The sequence below is a fragment of the Chaetomium strumarium genome (assembly GCF_033439665.1).
Source record: "Chaetomium strumarium strain CBS 333.67 chromosome Unknown B0T15scaffold_4, whole genome shotgun sequence".
In the NCBI taxonomy this organism is placed as follows: Eukaryota; Fungi; Ascomycota; class Sordariomycetes; order Sordariales; family Chaetomiaceae; genus Chaetomium; species Chaetomium strumarium.
This window is the reverse complement of record NW_026944432.1, coordinates 2,011,727-2,033,703: the sequence shown is the minus strand read 5'-3', so window position 1 is coordinate 2,033,703 and position 21,977 is coordinate 2,011,727. Positions and strand designations below refer to the sequence as shown.

Here is a 21,977-nt window from a genome sequence, read left to right as displayed (position 1 = left end):
ATCCTGAGGTAGTATTACACTCTCCTTTATCTCTTCACAAGGTATCCATCCAACAATAACCATCAGCCCAGACCCAGCATGGCCTCACCCTCAAGCTCCTCGGGTCAGTACCGGCAGCCGTGGCCGCTGAAGCCAACGCCATCAGACAGAGAGAGCGTCATCGAACTGGAACACGTCTACTCCCCCTCTCCCGATGTCACACCTCCTTCTATCATCACCACTAATACTAGTACTTACCAACCCCACCAACCATCGTCTCCATCCTCCTCCTCCCGCTCCTCCTCCTCATCCTTCAAACACCTCTTCACATTCACGCCCGCGGGGCACATCCCCCTCCTCGCGTTAGCCGTCAGCACCGCAGCGGTCGTAGCAGCGGGCCGCACGGCGTACGCCATACTGCTGGGCAAGATCTTTGAGGTGGTCGCGCGGTTCGGGGCAGGCCTACTCCCTACTTCGGAGTTCCTGTCCCAGATTGCGCGGTGGGCCGTCTGGATGTGTGTGTTGGGCGGCGGGATGCTGGTGTTCTCGACTGTGGATGTCATGGCCTGGGTCGTGGGGGGCGAGTTGAGGGCGCGCAGGGTGAGGGAGAGCGTTTTTGAGGCCTTGTTGGGACGGAATATGGGCTGGTTTGAGAAACGCGGGGAGGGGTTCGGTGGGTTGATTGCTGGTGTTCAGACGTAGGTTTTTTTCTCTCTCTTTCTGTCATTCTTCTGCTGCTTTTTGTTCTTTGGAAGGGAGGAAAGTTTATCTATGCTGACGTGGTACAATACAGACAAACCAGGGAGCTTCAGACTGCGACGTCCCAGACGCTGGGGTATCTGGTCTGTGACGTGTTTGTCTTTGGGGCCTGCATCGTCGTGGCCTTTGTCTACTCGTTCAAGCTGACGCTCGTCATGCTGGCCACGGGCGTCCCCTCGGCGCTCGTTCTCTGGACCATCAGCCGGTTCCTGGACCCGGCCATCGAGGCGCAGAAGCGGGAGCTTGCGCAGGCCGCTAAGCACGTCACTGCCGCCACCACCGCCATCGACCTCGTCAAGGTGTACAACGGGGCCGACCACGAGGCGTTCCAGTTCATTTCGGCCGTCCGACGCTCCGCCAAGCACTATTCACGCCAGGTGCTGTGCAACTGCGGCCAGATGAGCTACATCAAGCTGTGGATGATCATGCTCTTCGTGCTGGGCTTCTGGTTCGCCGTGCTGCTGGTCGGCCGGGGCGAGCTCACGCCGGGGAATGCGCTGACAACCTTCTACGCCGCGCTGATTGCCTTCCAGTCGATCGAAACGCTGGGCCCGCACTGGCTCGTTCTGGCCAAGGGCATGGCGGCGGGGCAGTTGCTTCAGGGGTTGGTCAAGGAGGGAGGAAGCGCCCTGGTGGATAAGGTCACCGGCTGGCGGAAACCCTCGAAATGTTCAGGAGAGATTCAGATGACCGATGTAAGTTTTCTGGGTGTTACGGTCTCTGGGTCCCTTAACTGACGGCGGGCAGATCAGCTTTGCGTACCCGGTTAATCCCAGCAAGACAGTCCTCAAGCGATCGTCGTTGAGGTTCGAGCCCGGGAAGCTCACGTTTGTCGTCGGGCCGAGTGGCTCAGGCAAGAGCACGCTGGGGAATCTCCTCGTCAGGTTCTACGAACCTCGGACCGGGTACATCACTCTCGACGGCAACCCGATCACGACCCTTGACCTCGACTGGCTCCGCCGAAACGTCACCCTGATCCAGCAGTCCAGCACGCTGTTCAACGACACCTTCTTCCGTAATGTCGCTTCTGGCGCCATGGAACCGCACGAGGTCTCCCCTGATGACATCCGCGACGCTTGCAGTTTTGCTCTTCTCCAGTCGACCATCTCTGGCATGCCCGAAGGCGGCGACACCGTGATCGGCTCGGTGGGATACAACCTCAGCGGTGGGCAGAGGCAGAGGCTGGCGCTTGCTCGGGCGAAACTCCGTGACCCACCTGTCTTGATCTTGGACGAGATCACCAGTGGGCTGGACCCTGTGAGCCGGACGCTGATCATGGAGGCTATTCGGATCTGGAGGAAGGGGAAGACAACCATCGTCATCACCCACGATGTTGGGCATATTGAGGACGGCGAGTATGTCTACGTCCTGGCCGACGGATGCGTTGTTCAGCAGGGTGTGAAGGCGGACATGGCCGAGAATGAGAGCGGCATGTTTGCTTCGCTGGCTGCCTCGGCGGCCGATTCTCCATCAAGCAGCTCGGTCTCGAGCGAGGACGAGTTCGTCTCGGAAGCTTCCGATGACGAACCCATTCAGGAGGCGCAGTACGCCAAGTTCCTTCGCAGCACGCTGGTCGACAGCCGGCCGCTGACTGTGGGCCTCTTCCGGCGGTTCTCGTTGCGGGCGGAGGCTCCAGCCAGAGACTCTGTTGTCCATCGCTCGGCATCGCGCAGAGCAGTCCACAACCGAGAGATGCCCAACAAGTCAGCGCTTCGCCGTTCTGCGTCCCGTACGTCAGCCGTCAACCGTTCCGCGTCGCGCAGGTTCAGTCGCACCTCCAGCATACAGATCGTAGCCCAGCGGGGCCTGGGAGTGCAGAAGAGTAGGACTCTCAACGCACGACAGGCCCGTCGCAACGACCTGGACGCCCAGCGGCAGGATTCGCTCGACTCACTGGAGCTCTTCTTCCTTGAGCGCCTTGCTAAGCGCAAGGACCTGGAGAAGAAGCCACGGAAAGGTCCCCTCGTCCCGTCTCTCATGGCAATCCTGAGAACTGTCTGGCCGACTTTGGACAAGGTGGGCAAGGGGCAGCTGGTCCTCGGTATTGTGCTGTGCTTGGTCATGGCCGCCAGCACTCCCGTCTTCTCCTTCTTCTTTGCCAACCTCCTGCAAGGATTCTGGCTTCCCGAGGGCCGACGAAGCCATACCGCCCGGTGGACTGGTCTGCTGGCTGCCATTGCCGTCATCGACGCGAGCGCCACTTTCTTTGGGTATTTCCTCATGGAGCAGGTGGCCCAGAAATGGGTCAACACGCTCCGCGCCGAGGCCATCAAGCGCATCCTCAGCCAGCCCAAGGCGTGGTTCGACAAGGCCAGCCACTCGCCCGGCCGCATCACCCAGTGTCTCGACCGCAACGGCGAGGAGATGCGCAAGCTCGTCGGCATGTTTGTGCCGATTCTCCTGACCGTCACCACCATGATCTTCGCCTCGGTGGTCTGGGCGCTGGCCATCCGCTGGGATCTCGCTCTGGTGACGCTGGCAGGCGTGCCGGTGGTGATCGCCGCGGTGCGCGCCAACTCTTTCATGAGCGACAAGTGGGAGGCCATCTGCGACGAGGCTGCTGCGTCCTCGAATGCCGTCTTCAGCGAGACCTTCTCCAACATCAAGGTCGTGCGTGCCTTGACACTGGAGCGCTATTTCTCCGACAAGCACGCCGGCTCGGCCTCGGCAGCCTTCCGTCTCGGTGCGAAGCGCGCGGGCTTCGTCGGCATCTTCTATGGGGTGCACCAGTCCATCGCCTTCTTTCTGACGGCTCTCGTCTTTTTCTACGGCGCCAAGATCCTCAGCGAAGGCCGCACCACGGTGACCGACGTCGTTCGGGTCATCAACCTGCTCCTCTTTTCGCTGGGCACCTCGGTCGGCATGCTAGGCAACGTCCCGCAGATCGCCGCGGCCAAGGTGACGGCCGTGCAGATGCTGTACTACGCCAACCTTGCCCACACGGCCGGCCATGAGGCCCAGGGCGAGCAGCGCGTGCGGACGCCCCTGCCCGTGCGCATGACCAACCTCCGGTTTGCCTACGCCCGCGATCCGCAGACCCAAGTTCTGCGCGGCATCAACCTGGAGATTCGCGTGGGAACTTGCACCGCCATCGTCGGCGCCTCAGGATGCGGTAAGACCACCATCGCGAGCCTTCTTCTTCGCCTCTACGACCCTCTGCCAGGAGACGACGACGACAGCAACAATAACAACAACAACATCAACACCTTACCGCGCCGACTACCACCGCCAACCACAACAACAACAATAGCAGCAACTGCAATCTCCCCAATCCTCGAATCGCCAACCACTACTACTACCCTTCCCGCCATCGATACTAGTACTAGCATTTCCCACCACGACTTTGTCCACCCCCCCAGCAGCCTAACCTACGCCTCGCACCCGGCCTGCGCGCTGCATACGCCCTCCCTGCGCACACACATCGCCTATGTGCCGCAGACGCCCTTCCTCTTCCCGCTCACCGTCCGCGCCAACCTCACCTACGGCCTCCACGACACCTCCCCCTTGCATTCCGAGTCTAACATCACACTCGCCGCCAAGCAGGCCAACATCCACGACTTTGTCGTCTCCCTGCCCCGGGGTTACGACACACCCCTCGGGGAAGGCGGGTTGTCCGTCTCGGGGGGCCAGGCGCAGAGGCTTTGCATTGCGAGAGCGCTCGCGCACAGGCCGAGGTTGTTGGTCCTGGATGAGCCGACCAGTGCGTTGGATGCCGAGGCGGCGGCGGAGGTCAGGAGGGTTGTACAGCGGCTTGTGCAACACGTGGAAGGAGAGAGGCAGGAGGGGGGCATGGCGGTTGTGGTTATCACGCACAGCGAGGAGATGATGAGGGTTGCGGATGAGGTGGTTATGATGGATGGTGGGGTAGTGGTGGAGAGCGGGGGAGGGTATGAGGAGCTTGTTAAGAGGGGAGGGAAGTTCGCGGCGTTGGTTGGGGGTGGGGGCTGGACTGGTGATGTTGGAGGAGAATTGGGTTTGGGTGAGGAGAGGAAGGAGAGGCGAAAGAAGAGGAGATGGGCCGATGTGAAGCGGTCGAGGGAGGAGGCGTTGAGGCGGCTGGAGGGTGACATTTCTGGACCGGAGGGCGCTTGAACGGTGCTGAAGGAAGGGGTAGCAGGATTCACGATGTTCGTGGCCCTTTCTTAACATTGCCTTGTTTTTGCGGCTCAGGATGGATTAGTAGTCACGACTAGTATAAGATGGGCAGCTGGTTCTGCTATCATTCAAGACACTACTTGTCCCGACATGCCAAATCTATCCGCGAGATTAGTTCAGAGTACTGGTATGGCCGCCAAGTGCTCAAGGTATGTAGAATAGAGGCTTACCCATCCCATATCGGCCCTCCCGGTATCGTATAATTCTGCAATCGCGTCAATCCCGCTCTCAACAACTCCCGCCCCAAACTCACTCACCGTCGAATTCGCCGTCGGCCCCGCGTACACATCGATGTTGATAGACGGATCTAGCCCCATGTCAGCTGCATCACCCCTTCCAAGTCCAACCGCCTCCCCTCAAACAAACAACTTTCACAAACTCACCATCCTTATCATACGCCCCGGGGAACCTAACCAGAAACTCCTCCGGCGGCAACAGGTCCCCGGCCCCGGTGACATTGAGATGCGCACACTCGGGATAGAACTGCGGCTTATTCTCGACATGAAGCGATAAGATCTCGTGCCGGATCATGTACAGCCCGGCCTTCAGGCCCTCAGGGATGGTGACGGGCCACAGGTCCGGACGGCCATCCCAGTTCTGGAACTTCTTCTGGTACCACAGGCCCTCGGACAGGTTGGGCCCCTCCAGCAGGCCGGCCTCCCAGATCTTGAACCACTGCACTCGATTGACATCCACGTCGCGGCAGTCTGTCTCGTCGTCGTCATCGCCACCATCACCACCACACCGCGCGAGCCAGGCTGTCATGGGCCCCAGGGCGTGCAGCCAGTACCAGTACACGGCCGTGATGGTCTCGCCGGCGCGGATGGGGATGTAGGACGGCGGCGCCGTGCCCGGGTTGTTGCAGGCCAGGTACTTGTCGTCGACGCTGAAGATGGGGTCGATGGACGCCCAGGAACGCTGGATCATCCAGGCTTGGCCGAGCTGGTCTGCGGGTGGCGTCGACGGGTCGTAGCTGTGACCCGGAGGCAGTCAGTCAGTCAGTCAGTCAGTAAAAGCCAAGCGTGAAGTGTTGCCGGTCTATCCGTCTATCTGTTACTCTCTGTATACGCACCCTCTGTACCATGTGTTGCCTACGGTGTAGTTAGCCAGTCCGCCGTGAGCGTGGGCCGGGCGTGTGAGAGTGGCCAAGGCTGCCAAGAGCAGGAATGCCATGGCGGATGGTTGAAGGGAGCTGGGCATGTAACTTCCAGGTGGGATCTCGGGGAGTGAGGCTGGTAGTATATCTTGGCCGCGGAGGAAGGGGGTCCATTACAGCCGGCCGGCATGGGTGTGTGCTCGTCTGACTGGGTTGTTCAGTAGCATGAGGGTAGAGAGAGTCTGGGTAAGGACCTCATCTACTTCTCGGCTCGCTCAATACCAGCAACACAGGAAAGCCCCTCGGTACAGATTACAGTGAGTCTAGTCCACTGATGCGTATACGCTCCATGCCCAATTTAGACATAACCGTGCCTGATGAACAAGGATGCTTCTTACAGATCGGCTAGACCAGACAACCCAGGACCGACACTCCATGCCACGAGAAACAAGGACTTTCCCGATGAGGCGAGCACCAACTTGACCGCGTAAAGCCGGGCCCCGAATTGGGAGATATCCAAATGTAGCGTAGCAATCGGAGGCGTTCACCTTCTAGACGCCAAGCACGGGTTACATTGAGGACCGCACATGACGACATTACACGGCGAAAAGACCTTGCCGGTCACACATGCAAGCCGCTGGCATATCAGGCACCCCCAGCAACCTGTCAGGCTGCTTGGCAGCCAAAACACTCCGACGTGGGATGTGACACAGACTCGATGACACCCCGGATGTTCAGATGCTGCATCGTCATGTCCATCGATAGCGCCCAAGACGGAAGTCAGGAATCGAATAACAAAGATCGCCAGCTGCGGACATTGGCTCCATGATTTGATGTTGACTGATAACTGCTGGCCTGCTTTGCTTTTGCTGAGGGCAGTGACACAAGCTTTTCCTGGACAGGGAGGCAACAACGAGACATCAGATCTCGAGAAGGGTGAACTTGGGAAACCGCATATTGTCCCCATAATTCCATGCCCTTCATCATATTGGAGTAGCAGCGCAATATCCCTGACAGGACAGTTTTCCCACCTATAGCCTTCAAGAGACGACAAGGCGAAAGAAGGGAAACACAAAAGAAACGGCAGAGAAGGATGATAGAACACAGACTAAGGTTTTGCCCCGCAACCCCGGGGCCGACGCGGCCGTGGCTGCATTCGGCAGTCTCCAGTCGGCCGTGCCAATCGGGGATCGAAGTAGGGCCCGAAGAAATGATCAGCGGAGGGCCGGCAAATAGCCATATTACCCGAACCTGCCCCAGAGTCGCCCCTTAGAATCGCTCTGGCTTGGACCCGCGCTAATCCAAAGTGCCAAGGTAGGGCTCTCGGAGTTGCCTTTTCAGCCGCCAAACGGTTTGGCTGGGGCGCACAACGCTTGTTGACCTCTCTGGCAGCGAACAGGACAGGACCACTCGGGCTGCAAGTGCAGGATGGAAGTACGGAGGAAAAGGGAGCGGGGAAGGTTCCAATCCGCCACAGTATCCAGTGGGGGCTTTCCCTTGTCGCTCATCGAGGGGCGCGAAGGAAACCAGGACGGTGGTCATTGTCGTCGACTGTCCAATATGGATTCCGACCCATGATTAATCTCGCCCGGAACAGCGCCACGCGGCCGGAAGTAATTGCATGAGCCGGGCCCATGAACGCAGCGCCTCCCGCCATGAGATATAAAGATGGCCGCAACGAGGAGCGACATCAACCAGCAGAGGACACCTCCGCTCGTGGCATCCAAACCAACAGCAGCTGTCAATAGCTTCCCGGCATAAAGAATAATATGGTGCATTTAGCTTCCGCCCTTCTGGTGGCTAGCGCGGCCTTCGCCGTGGCGGCGCCCGCCAGCGAGATCTTTGAGCGCCAGTCGACGTGCTCGACGCAGGGCAGCTACCCGACCGTCAACTCGGCCAAGCTGCCCGACCCCTTCACGTCGGCGGCGGGCAACAAGATCACCACCAAGGCCGACTTCGAGTGCCGCAAGGCCGAGATCAGCAAGATCATGCAGCAGTACGAGCTGGGCACGTATCCGCCGCCGCCGGACAAGGTCGAGGCGTCGATGAGCGGCAACGGTATCACGGTCCGGGTGACGGTGGGCAGCAAGACCATCTCGTTCTCGGCGTCGATCCGCAAGCCGTCCGGCAGCGGGCCGTTCCCGGCCATCATCGGCATCGGCGGGGCGTCGATCCCGATCCCCAGCAACGTGGCGACCATCACGTTCAACAACGACGAGTTCGGCGCGCAGTCCGGCAGCGGCTCGCGCGGGCGCGGCAAGTTCTACGACCTCTTTGGCAGCAGCCACTCGGCCGGGTCGCTCACGGCGTGGGCCTGGGGCGTGGACCGGCTGATCGACGGGCTGGAGCAGGTCGGGGCGGCGTCGGGCATCGACACCAAGCGGCTCGGCGTGACGGGCTGCTCGCGCAACGGCAAGGGCGCCTTCGTGACCGGCGCCTTCGTCGACCGCATCGCGCTCACGATCCCGCAGGAGTCCGGGGCCGGCGGGGCGGCGTGCTGGCGCATCAGCGACCAGCAGAAGGCGTCGGGCGCCAACATCCAGACGGCGCAGCAGATCATCGGCGAGAACCCGTGGTTCAGCCGCAACTTCGACCCGTACGTGCGGTCCATCACGACGATCCCGCAGGACCACCACTTCCTGGCGGCCATGATCGTGCCACGCGGGCTGATTGCCTTCGAGAACAACATCGACTGGCTCGGCCCCGTGTCGACCACGGGCTGCATGAAGGCCGGCCGGCTGATCTACAAGGCCTACGGCGTGCCCAACAACATGGGCTTCTCGCTCGTCGGCGGCCACAACCACTGCCAGTTCCCCAGCAGCCAGAACTCGGAGCTCACCGCCTACATCAACTACTTCCTGCTCAACGGCAGCACCGCGCCCCCGGCCGTCGAGCGGAGCGACGCCAATGTCGATGCCGCCAGCTGGGCGCCTTGGGCCACCAGCCTCCCCACGCTCTCGTGACAGTCGGGCAGGCCCCTCAGAAAACGTCGGGCCGGGCGGTGGAAGAGCCGATTTCACTCTGATGATGGATAGTCATAGGCACCGGTAGCTCGACCTTACCTAGGAATGACGGCGGGGTGTGTGGTGGAGGTGTGGTGGCGCCAAATGTATCCCCTGTAAATAAGGCATGGCGAGATCGATCCATAATCCCATATGAAGGTTCTCTTTCGAATTGCCGGAAGTTGAGTTGATGATATGCGCCTGGCTCGCGTCTTTCGCCTTGGTGGTAGTCCCGCGCTGACTCTCTTCTCTTGCTGCGTTATCGGCTCCATGGTGCCAGCCAAGAACAGCGTTCAAAGGGCTGTCATTTGGTGATGCACTGGAGAAAATTTAACCCCCTTGAAGGATCATGATTGAGGAACTTCAAGCTTTCCGTCAAGCGGGGAAGTGCAGTTGATCGGTAGCAGGACAACGCGTCTCATTGGTTGATAAGCTTCTGTGGATCCGGCAATAATCGGTTTTAGGAGTCATCTGCGGAAGGTCCCACTGTCAAAGCAACGGTTACGGCACAGATGCGGCTGCCACCACCATGCCCTCTCCTCGCCTCCCGTTTCACCAATCAACAACCTCTATCCGTCTTAATAATTGTACAGTGCCGGTGAGTTGCATCTCGTCTATGCATGCTGGCAGCTGAGATGGAAGCCCTCATTTGTTACCTTTCTGACCGGTCTCTGGGTTTTTCACTCGACGTTGTTCGTCTTCATTGCTCGGGAAGACAGTCTCGCCCCCAACGAGGACTTCCCGAAGCCCTCAGGTCTGTGCAAGCCTACAGTATGTGATGGAGGTGTGAACCGTGCGATGCAAATTGTGCGGCCTCTTTCTCGACCGAAGATGGAGCACGCCGTCCATAGCGTATGTACACAGGTATGTATGCATGTAAGGTACTAGGTAGATAGATCCGGGTTGTCCCCGGTGATGTCTTTGGTCCCCTGCCAAGTATCCATCGGCTCCGGGTTTAACATGGAAGAGGGAAATCCGATGCAAAGAGACTAGTGTAAATCGCTCTTGCCGCTGTTGTTGATCTACAGATCTCAGTACTGTGCTCCTTTTCTTAGATATACCTACTCCTAGCACCATTGGCAAGCAGCCGAGTTGGGACAGTCTCACGGTCTCACGCCCTGCTTTCGACTCTATGCCGCCTGTCCTGCTGGTATCTGTCGGCCGGCCTCATTATTTCGAGCAGCATATACTTTTTATGTCACTCCTCAACATTTCCGGCTCCATCGAGACAACGTCATAGAGCGACGATGGCTGGGCTACGGGACAGCCAAGCTCCGGTGGTAGACAATTCCGGGACAGGAGACGGGCCCGGCACAGCATCAGCACCGGAACAGCCCTCATCAACACCCCGAGCCGACCCCCCAACCTCACCGTCCTACGCCGGCCCGGACGAGACCACCGAAATCACGCATCTCTACCTCACCTTCGCCGCTAACCCCCTCCCAACAGCCAACACGACGCTCCAACGCCCCCTGAAACGGACGGAACCCCCAAATCCCCGCCATCCTCCTCCCGCTCCCGCTCCCCCTCCACCACCAGACCTCACCCGCTACACGGATCCGCTCACCTGGGCCCCTTCGCGGAAATACCTCATTCTGGCGCTCTCCTGCATCGCCACGTGGTTAACAGCCTACACAGCGGGCTCCTACTCGCCACCACAGCAGCTGATCCGGTCGTCCCTGCGTGAAGACCACCCGTCGACGGAGGCCGTGCTGACGGGCATCACGACGTTCTGCCTGGGCTTCGCCTTCGCGCCCATGGTGCTGGCGCCGCTGTCCGAGATGAACGGGCGGTACCCGGTCTTTGTGGCCGCGGGCGTCGTGTACGTGGTGTTCCAGGCCGTCTGCGGCGTCGTGGACTCGCTCGCCGGCATGCTGGTGGCCCGCTTCCTCGTCGGCGTGGGCGGGTCGGTGTTCAGCACCATGGTCGGCGGCGTCATTGCCGACATGTGGGATGCGAGGGGGCGGAACATGCCCATGGCGCTGTTCAGCGGTGCCGTGTTGGCCGGCACCGGGGCCGGGCCGCTCGTGGGTGCGATCATGGCGCACCGGTTGCGGGAGGGGGACAGGTGGAAGTGGATCTTCTGGCATCAGGTTGTGATGGGTGGTGTGTTGATGGTGGCGTTGGTGGTGTGTTTCCGGGAGAGTCGGGGGTCGGTGCTGCTGTCGAGGAAGGCGAGAGCGCTGAATAAGTGGTATGAGAAGCTGGAAGGGGAAGGCTATTTCGGGGTGTGGCATGTCGAGGCCAGTGGGAGTGGGAATCTGCGCGGTGTCTCGTTCGAGGAGGAGAAGAGCGTCACTCCTACCCAACTTCACCATGCGGCGGCGGCGACGGAACTGAAACGGATCCGGTGGCGGGTCAAGGAGGACGAGGAGCGGGCGTCCCTCGGCAAGATGATTGCCACTTCGGTCTCGCGGCCCTTCCACCTCCTGTTCACAGAATCCGTTGTCTTCTTCTTCTCCCTGTGGGTGGCCTTTGCCTGGGGCATCCTGTACCTCACCTTCGGCTCCATCCCGCTCGTCTTCCAGGTCGTGTACGGCTGGTCACTCGAGCAGGCGGGCTACATGTTCGCCTCCACCATCATCGGCGCCGTGCTCGCAACCGCCATCGGCATCTGGCAGCAGCAGGTCCTACTACACCCGAAATGGGCGACCCCCATTCTCGACGAGGCCAAAGTTGACAGCGGCAACACCTCCGAGGACTCCAACAGCAAAATCCCCGCACCCCCATCCCCGCCCGCTCGCTCCGACCGCTTCTGGGGCTTCCTCCGCCGGCACTTCCCGGCCTCGTCCCCTGAGTCGCGTCTCTACTTCACGTGCATCAGCAGCACGCTGCTCCCGATCGGCCTGTTCGTGTTTGGCTTCACGGCCCGCGCCGACACGCACTGGATCGCGCCGGCCATCGGCGTGGTCCTGGCCACGATGGGCATCCTCCTGATCTACCTGGCAGTCTTCAACTACTTCGCCGACACCTACCACAAGTATGCGTCGTCGGCGCTGGCCGCGCAGTCCTTCTGCCGGAATATCCTCGGCGGCGCCTTCCCGCTCGTCACGGGGCCGCTGTTCCGGAACTTAGGGGACGCAAGGGCCGGGGCAGTGCTGGGCGGGATTGCGACTGCGTTGACGGTCGTGCCGTGGGTGTTGGTGTTCTTTGGGCAGAGGATCAGGGCGAGGAGTCCGTTTGCTAGTGTAAGTGCTCTCTCTCTCTATCTCTCTCTGTGTGTGTGTATCACTTTGAAGGCAGATGGGTTAAACTCACTGACCTTGATCCCAGCAACTCGAAGGGACGTAAATTAGGTGGGGACGGATGGAGACAGGGCTGGCGCTTGACGAATTTGTTGATTGGAGCCGTGCATGCATTGAGGTTCTAGTGAACATGATATATAAGTCGTGTTGCAAGCCTTGTTGGCTTCTAGCATGTCCATATCGTTACCTAATCTACGTCGTCTTCCGCATTCACGTCCACCCAGGACAGCTTCCGCCTTGCTTCCTCCAACGCCTCCTCCTCCGGAACCTGCTCCCCATCCGGTTTTGGCTCGATGTCTGGTCTCGGCTCAAGCGGCGTCGCCTTCATACCCCCTGATGCCTGCTCGATAGCCTCCAGCGCCGCAGGCTTCAGCGTGCCATCCTCGTTGATATCTTCCGCCATGTGCAGCGAGAACAGCACAACAAGATAGACTTGCCCGGTCGAGCGGTTGCGGAGTACATATCTGAGCTGGTGTGAGCGCTTGCGGTGGTGCCTGAAGTTGTGCGTGCGTGTGTGTGTGAGTGCGTCCTCGGCCAAAAAGAAGTGCACAAGACATACACGCCGTCATCAACAACAGAAACGACAAAAGAAAGAAAAGAAAGAAAAAAAAAGGAAGAGGAAAACGTACCTCAAGCCCTGGCCATCCCAGTACCGCATAATGGGCAGATTGAACCCCGGCAAGCGCAGCGCAAACTCGCTGAAGTCGACGTACGGATTAAAGAAATCGGCGCCGTACGTCCTGCCGTACTCCCACGTCCAGCGTTCCTTGTTCGGTGCCTTCAGCGCCCACTTCATGCGCGCCTTGGCGTTGTCGGGCGCGCCGAGCTCCCTCCGCCAGACCAGCCCCCTTTCGTCGCCGCCTTCGTCAAACCACAGCCCGCCGCGGGCCTCGTCAACTTCCCCTTCGCCCACGTGCACCGTGTTGAACGAACTGAGCGCCGGCCCGTAGAGATAGGGCTTGTCGGCGTATGGATCGCCTTCCAGCCCCGGGTCGATCCACCACTTGACGATGTTCATGGCCGTGCCGAAGCCCGGCGGCAGCCGGTTGCGGATCGGGTGGTCGAAGTCATTGCCGAATTGGAGGTCTGTGCCGGGGACACCGTCCACGTCATCATCATCATCATCTTGTTCTTCTTCTTCTGCTTGTTCTGCTTGGTTATCGTCCTCCGCTCCGCGCGTCCCCCTTTCCTCCTCATCCTCATCATCTCCCCTCACAACCGTAGCCTCTCCGTCATTCCCCGGTGCAGGCGGAGGCGGAGGACGCTTCAAGCGGAACCTGAACGCAATTGAATACTGATCGCCGTTGTACTTATGCGGCTCGGCCTCGAAGTAAGGCGAGGTGCTCGGCGCGTTGCGGGGTAGGCCCCTGTAGTTCTGCACCCGCACGTTGAGGTCGGCCTCGATCCGGTCGCTGGCGATGTGGACGGGCTTGGCCGAGTTGACGGGCACTTCGACGTGCGAGGCGAGGTCGTAGCCTGGGCCCGCCGTCACCCGGATGACGTACTTGTCTGCCATCTGAGCCAGCTTTGATGGGCAGAAACTCGGGGTTCAAAAGTGGTGATTGAGCACTAAAGGTAACGGATGAGGTTGAGTAACGTTAGTACAGTAAAGTGTGCTGTGTGGTTATGGGCTTTCGAATTTCGACTTGTTCGGTCAAGCTCAATCGTAGGTCGTTTTATTCCCTTTCTCGCTGCAAGATGGGGCAACTCGATGACGTCGGTCTTGGCCTTCCACAAGCATGTGAAATTCAGGGCCCTTTGCCGCCAAGCTCTCCCAAAGGGACTCGAAAAACGGGCGGTCAATGCACCCATTATTAGCACACTGTGAACTGGGAGTCTTCGGTTCTGATATTGAAATGAAAGGTCGGCGGCCCAAGCAACCGCATCAGCAGCAGTATACTTTGTGGCTTCCTAACTCGTAGATTGACAGCAGGTTATTGTACATGCACCTTATCCCCAACTGCGGAGGACGCTTCCCTTACTCGGAGTCTGACTCAGACTTGAACAAGTGCCCCACGAGATACTAGAACAGCGCCTCGCGCCCCTAGTCCTCGTTATCCTCAGCATCTGTAAAGTACTCGAAGTCAGCCGGAGTTGGCGCTTCCTCGTCGCCCTCGTTGTCCTCATCCACAGCCGTCAGCACACCAGCCGCCGCGGCCGCTCCGCCACCAGCTCCGCCCAGTTCAGCAGCACGTCCCTCCGCACCACGGGCTGTCAGCTGGAACAGCTCATTAAGCTCCTGCAGGCTGCTGCCAGAAGGCAGCCCTCTTCCCTGGGACCAGTTCGAGAGTAGCGACTGCGCCGTGTTACGAGGCGTGGCCCCAGTAGCAGCACCGGCCACAGGTGCACGCTCAGTGGTCACCTTCTTGAGCTTCTCCTCGATCAGAGTCTTGGGCTCGCCAGGCTGCGTGTCATGAAGGAGAATAGGGCCGCCGGTAGGCTATGAATTTGTTAGCAAACTTAAAAAAAGAATGGAAGATGTCTAGACATGCCTTCTTGACCGGCTTATAGCGTCCAGCGGGGAAGCTAATGTACTTGAACTGGCCAGGGAGAACACGAGACATGTTCTCAATCTCGTAGCCAACCTTTTCCTTCTCGGCCTTTTTCTTGCCATCGGGGCTAGCCGGTGCTTCCTTGTCAGCGCCAGCCTCGCCCTCCTTCTTCTCCTTGGGCTCTTCCGCCTTGGGCTTGTTCTCTTCGTCCACCTCCATTTTGTCGCCGGCCGGGGCATTCGTCTTGGCCACGGTAGGTGTGTCAACGTCCATGCTCTCGCGGCGCTGTGCGCGCTCCTTCTTCTGCGCGCGGCGCTTGGCCTGGGCCGTAGTGGACAAAATGGCCGTAGTGACGGGAGCTGGTCCCTCCTCAACCTTGACCTCCTGCTCGGGCGGGTAGTCAAAGAGGCTGGGACGCGTGGCACAGTAGAACTTGATGCTGGGCATTTCAAGGTCGTGGTCGAGGCCGATGATGGAAGTGGGAGCGAAACTGAGAGACAGGAAGTGCGTGAACGGGAACCAGTACCAGTACTGGGTAAAAACGGCCATGCCGACAATGCCCGCCATGTTGAGGTTGCCCGTCTGAGTTTGGAGGCCGATGGTGCAGTTCCTACCGCCAGCATCAAGGATGCCCAGCGCAAGCGCAGCGCCGAATTTGGTCATGGCGTCCTCGTGACGGTCGCCCACAACCTTCTTCAGTGTCTTCCGGATCGTGGTGACCTTAGGGTTCATGGCTTCGTTCTGTTGGATCATAATCATCGACAACGCAATGAGCGCACCCTGGCGGACAAAGTCGGTCGGATCCTTCATCATGGGCTCCAACAAGTCGATGGCCTCGTCCAATCCGGTTCCGGCACACGCGATCCCCAGGGCCATGGCAGAGCCATACCGCACATGGGGGTTGTACGACTCGGAGAGCAGCTCAACCATGCGAGGAACGCTGCCCGGCTTTCTGAAGAGGATGAAGCCAAGACTCATGACGGCAATGCGGCGGACATCGTCGCTCACATCGCTCACAGCGGTATGGAGAAGCTTCCGGATGGCCTTATTGCTTCCGGTTCCGCAGTACGCCAATGCCACGGTGAGGATACCGCCATACCGCAGCGTCGGGTCAGGGTCATTGAGCAGGCCCTCAATCATGCTATCGGCGCCTTCCTGCCGGCCGTACATGATTAGCGCCATGCCGAGAGCGCAGCCACGCACAATCTTTTCGTGGCTTGTCTCATGAGCGTACGAGAACAATGACTCAAGCGCTTTGGCGTTCCCGGTTCCGAGCATGATCAGGCCAATCGACAAGCCGACGGCCTCGCCATTCAGGGCAGAGTCTGCGCACAGGACCTTAATAAGCTCCTCGTAGATCTGCTCACTGCCGCAAGCCATGCCAGCAATGCCCAGGCCCAGGGCGCCACCGTGCTGGATGACTTCTTCATCCGCGGCATTAAACATAGTACGGAGATACTCCAAAGCCTCAGCACCGTGGTTAGCGTGGATCAGGCCGTATGCGTAGAGCGCGCCACCCTGACTGAAAATGGAGCCGCTGGAAACGCCTCCTTGCTTGGGAAGGTAAGGCTCGAGGAGCTTGCGAGACTGGCTGAGGTTGCCGCGGTGCATCACACCCAGCGCAGCGGTCGCTGTGAACTTCGACCAGTTGACCGCCTTGCCCAACCACTCCAGGTTGTCCCTGAAAAACTTATCGTGTGTCGTCCCGGCATTCATAAAGCCGTTGCAGAACGTGACCGCTGTGTGGAAGATGGAGTTGCGCGGCTCTAAGCTATCCCGGACCTTGTTGAGGATGCTGAGGTCCGTGTGGTTGTTGCGATAGAGGAACTCTAGGTTCAGCTTGATTGTCATGCTTCCGTCGAGGATCGATCGGATGTTGCGGTAGACCTTTGCCACCTCCTCCGGGAGGGCCTCTTCCGCGGTTGTCTCTTCAGAGCTGTCCTGGTTCTGGAGAAGAGGCTCAGACTCGGCGGCCCCTTCAGTCGGCTGCTCCGCTTCACGCTTCTTTGGCGGCTCGCCAGAAGGCAAAGAATTGATAACCTTGGCCAGGAATTCCTGGGTACCATTGTCATAGATATCAAACGCGATCTGATACGCGGTCGCGACCGCATTGTTGTCTCCCTTGGCGACGAGCTGCCGAAGTAGCGCGGAAGCCTCTTCGTCCGAGTCTAGATAAACGACACACTTGGCGATGGCAAAATAATCGGGGTTTGGTATGTCGTTGAGCAGATCCAGGATTAGGCGCAAAATCTCGGTCCGCAGGCTACGTTCTTGCACAACGTCCATGCATATGCCGAGGGCGTAGTCCATCAACTCTTCCGCCGGGCCCTGGATACCTTCCGGAGCCTTGGTCTGGGAGCGCTTGCCTTCCTCGCTAGCGCGCTTAATCACTCTGCGGATCACATGCAGGTTCTTGGCTTCCACAGCGATGCCGACCACTTGCCGGTACCGGCCTTCCTTCAGACAGCTCTCGAACAAGCGCTCAATGGCACTCTCCAGAGCCGACCACGTGCTGTCGTCAGTGATCTGGGCAACAGACGCAGAACGCCCTTCCTTGGTCGGCTGAAATGTGGGATCAAGAATGGTGTTGTCGACCGAGGCCCGCGAGAGCAGAGACTTGGAAGGCAGAGTCGACTGAGAGAAAGGGGTGGTGGGCGAGAGAAGAGCAGACCCGTCGAGCGAGCCGCTGCCAAAGTTGGTAGCCAGAGCAGGCAACGCAATGTCGTTCTTGGACTGCTTCGCAGGCGTATGGCGGGCCGCCGAGACGGCGATGTACTGGTCGACGCATTTCGAGATGATGGTTTCCTCGAACTCGCCAGGGGCGCCGAGGTTGAAGAGGGGCCCGGCCGCAAGGGCAAAGGTCATACTGTCATTGTACGCCTGTAGATGGAAGTAGACCTTGGCGAGGACAAGAGCAGCGAGCTGCCGCTCCGGGAAGCTCTCGTCTTCGTACAAAGCCTCACTGGAAGCGCAAGTCAGCTCAGCATTAGGATGGGCGAAAACGGGGTACCCACATCTGGGGCAACGCGCCCGCGACCTCGGTCCAAACTGTATCGATATCATCATTCAGTGTCTTGAGGGCGAAAACCTTGAGCTCCGGCTCCTCGTCGGCTAGGAAGGCCAAGACTCCGGTTGCTGAAACGAGACCGGGCATTGTGATAATCGTATGGATGATGCCGGTTCGAAGGGTCGGTCGGATTGTTGAAGTTAACGAGCTGTGGAATCAAATTCTACGAGTTAGGTCTGAGATAAGTGCGCCTCGGCTTAGTGCAACGCCTTGGGCTGGTCAAGGGTTGATTGGGATGTTGGACGGAGAGGGCGAACTGTTTGGAATCTCAGCTGCGGCAACAGCTTCACCAGCGGTCCACGTCAGGAAGCTCCTGCCTTGCGCACAGAACCCGAATCGCCTGTCCAATCAGAGTTCTTCCTAATTAGCAATTTTCCGGGCTCCGGCTTGGCGCCCAGCACTCATCAATACTAAAGTTACAAAACTCCAGCCTCCTTCCAGTAACCGCAAAGCCGCTTGGAAAGACTAGTCGAACAAAAACTCCCTGCTGGGCAACACAACTTGCGCACAAGGTTGGTGGATATACACTAAAATCAGGCTCATCCTAATGTTGGCTGTAACTGAGGGCTGAGGCGAGCTTATTACCGAGTTATTTTTCTTGTCCTTGGGACTTCCTGTTTGGGTTAGTGGAGGTAAGATACAGCTATGCTTGTGACCTTATTACCTAACCGCGATATGGATAGTTACGACTTTTGTTGCGACAATTGGGAACCAACAGAAGGCTCATGAGCCTCTTGTACCTGGTAACACTCAACACCAGACGTGCATCGTATCCTAGACGCTAGGCACTGCGGCTTAGCTGTCATAGACGTTTTCCAGCTCTACCTTTTGCTGTACATATTCCTATCAAAGTGAATAAAAGATGGCAATCGCGAGACAGCAGTGCTTCCGGAAACGGAGGGGGTCGGTCATTGTTAGGCAGTCACGGCGATTTATTAGTTTGCTACGGCCAAGCCTGCCAGGAGCAGAATCCACCTGCGCGCACGTCTGGCGCACACATCAGCCTTTTTAGCTCTGCCGTTTGACTGCTACTGCGTAATGCATCGCACTATGACGCTATCACCGTGTCGGCAGTAGAGCTTTCAGCATTTATTTCTCCGCTTCGAGTCCACACCTCTTTTTCTTTTTTTCTCAGCGACGCCGTATTGACATGGGAATGAATAGCCGCGACTGCATGTGCCCGTGCTTCCTTGCCGACCGAGAGCTCGACACGACAATGTGACGCTGTTTGGCGCACTACCAAGAACATAAGGACACGACAACACTGCGTGCGCGTTGCGACACGATACTGTTGTGTTTGCTGTACCCTGTCGGCCATTGCGAAAGCGGCGGATCGATGAGCCGTTGGAGGCGTGCTGCACGATAAGAGCAAAGACAGTGAAAGCACGGTAGCGTGGTCGCGTGGGAGACGGCGACTGCTCGGGTGGCCTGGAGACGGAGGTGGATCAGCGGCCGAAATCAAGTTCACGATGGATCTCCGGGGTATACTGAATGATAGCGGCCCTTCAACAGCAGCGCCGAGCAAGCCGCCGCAGCCGCCAGCACAGCAGCCAGCACAGCAGCCCACGCTCCCGTCGACACCGATCCAAGCAAATCCGTCGCAGTCGTTCCGCGACTACAGCCAGACCCAGCCGTCACCCGGCCGACACATCGCGCAGGATTATGGCGCACAGCTTCTGCCATCTGGCGCATTCGCATCTCCGCCCCCATTTCAGACCGCTGCTGCTGGCCCGTACGCCAGCCGACCCCCACCGCCGCAGCTCCAACAAATGCCAACTGCCGACCTCCGATCTCCGAGTCTCGCTGCCGGGCCGACACCCTCTCCATACCGGCAGACCCCGTCCGCTTCTCTCAGCAGTGCAAGCGGCTACCCATTCCCACCGCAACAAAGCCCGACAAGTCCTGTACAACGACATCAGTACCCGCCGGCCAGCACGTACCATCGGGACAGCTATCCGCCGCCAGCTGCTCCGGCCGGTATGACAGGCCCGCCTGCCACTGCCTCGTATATGCAGGCGTCGCACATTCCCCAGACCCCCCGGGTTGGGACACCCGGTACGGCGCACCCTTATATGCACAGGTCTCAGTCGTCTCACTCGACGCCTACACCGACTTCCGCCCACAGCCAGCCGGCACAATATGGCGCACCGTACACTCATGGCAGCCCCGTGGCAACGCCGCGTCCTCTCGCGCAAGCGGACCCTCAACAGCACCAATCCTCGCAACCGCCCACTCCGGGAGGAGCAGCTCCCCTGTCGGCCCGCCCGGCCCAGTCCATAGGGTACGGCCAGCCGCCAAGCCCGTACCAGCAGCGTTTAGCCGCCCCGGGTTTCCACCTGACGTCACGAACCTCGCCGCCGCCTCCGCCGCCGCCATCGTTGCCCAGGCAGTCGAGTGATCAAAGCTTCGCTGATTCCCGCAACCAGGACTCCGTCCGGGGCCCACAGTCTCAGAGCGACAGAGACCGAAGCTTAAGCGTTAGTCCCAAAACGCGCGTCCCCAGTTTGCCAAGCAGCTCTGGCCGACCGGGGACTTCAGTTTCCATTTCGGAGCCAGACTCACGCCCTACCGCAATCCAACCCGCGCCGATTATGTCAGAGCGCGCCGCTACTCCGGCCAAGCGGAAGCTAGAAGATCGTGAGCTACAGCCAGACGAGTTGGAGAAGCGGGACGCACGGCCTCCCCCATTTGAAGACCGGAACAGTCGTCCCGCTCGCGCTGATGCTGGTAGCTCTGTGCAGCATCCGACCGTACCGATGACGACCGTCCAAAAGAGGAGGGCGCATCGGGTTGTTCCTCCATGGGCACAGTCGCGCAAAGATCAAGCCCCGAGTAATCCCAACCGAATCCTATATCAACCGCTCGCGCAAAATGGCACGCAGGTCAACGGCAAGCCCGATCGGCAGCCGGCCCGCACCGACCGCGTCCAAAGTCGCCACGCATCGCCGGAGGAGAAACGCTCCATGGCATCGATCACTCCAGCAACCAGCGTGCCCCCGGAAGCAGTCAGCCAGTGGGGAGCACTGGGCCCCTGGGAGGCGAGCATTACCAACTCGGTTCCTCAGGAGTCATTTACCAAGGCGATCGCGGATTTCATATTTCAATACGTCATCCTAAACCAAGACAGAGGCGAAATCCAAAGTCGCGGTGTCAAATTCGAAATTGAAGCCAAACTCGGCATGCTCATCGACAAATCCACGAACCATCGTGTGGACCTCCCGGTCCTTTCTGAATGCGTCCTCAACGATAGCGGTAATTGGCTCGGGTTCCGCTCTACCATGACGGAGAAAGAGCACAGGTCGTTCAACGAGTTTCTCAACTATCTCGTTCAGCAAACTCACCCCGCCAACAAGGCCGCCCACGCCGGTCTGCCACGACCCCGTCTCCCGATCGACTACCGCCACCGCTACGAGGTCGACACGTTCTACGAGATCCCCGCCTCACACCGCGATCGCATGCTCCCGGTATGCGTTGCCAGGCCCATCGCCGCCAAGGGCCACGGCGCGAGGGTACGGGTCACGCATGACCAGAAGACGAAGAAAGTGCTCAGCAAGATTGTGAAGGCCCGCATCGCCGACATCAGCCTGCACTTCCCTGACCAGCCGCTAGACTGTAGGATCAGCGTGAATCTCGAAATGGACTGGGACGGCGAGATCGCGGAACTGGAGAGCATGGCCGCTGCGTCGGGACGTCCGCCCATCCCAGCGCGGAACAAGGATCGATTGAGTTACAAGCATGGGTGCTACCAGATTGATTTAACGCAGGTGACTCAGAGCGTCGGCGGACAAGGTGTAAGTCATTCATTGATTTCCGTGAAACCCTTTAACTGTCGAAGCACTAACCATGACGCAGAATCCGCGCACAGAGAAGGAGCACGAACTGGAAGTCGAGATTGATCCCACCCCACTCATTGATCAGGGCCAGAGGGCCATGGAGGGTCAACCTCATCAGTACGTCGAGGTGGTGGAGGGGTTAGTCAATAATATCCGGATCCTAGCGCGGAAGGCGAAGGAATTCGGGTCATAGGGGGTCGATCCGATTGCCAGGGACGCAAAGGGATGCTTTACCCGCGTTGTTACGAAGGGTGGAACGGGTGAGACGGCCGCGCCTCAACGATACCTGCCAAGTGGACGGAGGCGTACAACTTGTTTCAGCTGGTCCAATCTCGGACCATGCGTTTTC

The 21,977-nt window shown here is 59.2% G+C and overlaps 7 protein-coding genes across 7 annotated transcripts; 4 read left to right on the top strand and 3 right to left on the bottom strand.

Moving 5' to 3' along the window:
• Positions 1-78: 78 nt before the first annotated feature.
• B0T15DRAFT_511542 (P-loop containing nucleoside triphosphate hydrolase protein) lies at positions 79-4,830 on the top strand (the record flags this gene model as incomplete). The annotated part of the gene is made up of 3 exons (XM_062867917.1): positions 79-677; positions 773-1,433; positions 1,486-4,830. 3 exons carry the CDS (start codon positions 79-81, stop codon positions 4,828-4,830), a joined length of 4,605 nt encoding a protein of 1,534 aa, XP_062721427.1.
• A 65-nt stretch (positions 4,831-4,895) lies between these two features.
• On the bottom strand, positions 4,896-6,313 carry B0T15DRAFT_204288 (glycoside hydrolase family 61 protein). Its single transcript, XM_062862612.1, has 5 exons — positions 5,966-6,313; positions 5,277-5,866; positions 5,151-5,200; positions 5,064-5,098; positions 4,896-4,992 (listed from the first exon to the last, which is right to left on the bottom strand). Exons 1-5 carry the CDS (start codon positions 6,091-6,093, stop codon positions 4,962-4,964), a joined length of 834 nt encoding a protein of 277 aa, XP_062721426.1. The 5' UTR covers positions 6,094-6,313; the 3' UTR covers positions 4,896-4,961.
• Positions 6,314-7,628: 1,315 nt separating this feature from the next.
• On the top strand, positions 7,629-9,000 carry B0T15DRAFT_204300 (uncharacterized protein). The gene has a single exon (XM_062862613.1). The coding sequence runs from the start codon at positions 7,759-7,761 to the stop codon at positions 8,950-8,952; it is 1,194 nt and encodes a 397-aa protein (XP_062721425.1). The 5' UTR covers positions 7,629-7,758; the 3' UTR covers positions 8,953-9,000.
• Positions 9,001-10,238: 1,238 nt separating this feature from the next.
• B0T15DRAFT_493794 (major facilitator superfamily domain-containing protein) lies at positions 10,239-12,282 on the top strand (the record flags this gene model as incomplete). Its single annotated transcript, XM_062866972.1, has 2 exons — positions 10,239-12,179; positions 12,265-12,282. 2 exons carry the CDS (start codon positions 10,239-10,241, stop codon positions 12,280-12,282), a joined length of 1,959 nt encoding a protein of 652 aa, XP_062721424.1.
• A 141-nt stretch (positions 12,283-12,423) lies between these two features.
• Positions 12,424-13,920, bottom strand: B0T15DRAFT_502710 (uncharacterized protein; the record flags this gene model as incomplete). Its single annotated transcript, XM_062867439.1, has 2 exons — positions 12,866-13,920; positions 12,424-12,730 (listed from the first exon to the last, which is right to left on the bottom strand). Exons 1-2 carry the CDS (start codon positions 13,750-13,752, stop codon positions 12,424-12,426), a joined length of 1,194 nt encoding a protein of 397 aa, XP_062721423.1. The 5' UTR covers positions 13,753-13,920.
• A 146-nt stretch (positions 13,921-14,066) lies between these two features.
• On the bottom strand, positions 14,067-18,059 carry B0T15DRAFT_567514 (armadillo-type protein). Its single transcript, XM_062870729.1, has 3 exons — positions 17,743-18,059; positions 14,729-17,690; positions 14,067-14,676 (listed from the first exon to the last, which is right to left on the bottom strand). Exons 1-3 carry the CDS (start codon positions 17,880-17,882, stop codon positions 14,281-14,283), a joined length of 3,498 nt encoding a protein of 1,165 aa, XP_062721422.1. The 5' UTR covers positions 17,883-18,059; the 3' UTR covers positions 14,067-14,280.
• Positions 18,060-19,264: 1,205 nt separating this feature from the next.
• B0T15DRAFT_511536 (CYTH-like domain-containing protein) lies at positions 19,265-21,821 on the top strand (the record flags this gene model as incomplete). Its single annotated transcript, XM_062867916.1, has 2 exons — positions 19,265-21,586; positions 21,648-21,821. 2 exons carry the CDS (start codon positions 19,265-19,267, stop codon positions 21,819-21,821), a joined length of 2,496 nt encoding a protein of 831 aa, XP_062721421.1.
• Positions 21,822-21,977: the final 156 nt, after the last annotated feature.

Bases quoted from the DNA above. Each gene is read 5' to 3' on its own strand.
- B0T15DRAFT_204300 (XM_062862613.1), top strand. From the start codon at position 7,759: ATGGTGCATTTAGCTTCCGCCCTTCTGGTGGCTAGCGCGGCCTTCGCC.
- B0T15DRAFT_567514 (XM_062870729.1), bottom strand. From the start codon at position 17,882: ATGCCCGGTCTCGTTTCAGCAACCGGAGTCTTGGCCTTCCTAGCCGAC. The intron at 17,691-17,742 runs GTGGGTACCCCG...TTGCGCTTCCAG, and splicing joins GCGGGCGCGTTGCCCCAGAT to TGAGGCTTTGTACGAAGACG. The intron at 14,677-14,728 runs GCATGTCTAGAC...ACAAATTCATAG, and splicing joins GCTATAAGCCGGTCAAGAAG to CCTACCGGCGGCCCTATTCT.
- B0T15DRAFT_204288 (XM_062862612.1), bottom strand. From the start codon at position 6,093: ATGCCCAGCTCCCTTCAACCATCCGCCATGGCATTCCTGCTCTTGGCA. The intron at 5,867-5,965 runs GTGCGTATACAG...TCCGGGTCACAG, and splicing joins GGCAACACATGGTACAGAGG to CTACGACCCGTCGACGCCAC. The intron at 5,201-5,276 runs GTGAGTTTGTGA...ACATGGGGCTAG, and splicing joins CGGGGCGTATGATAAGGATG to ATCCGTCTATCAACATCGAT.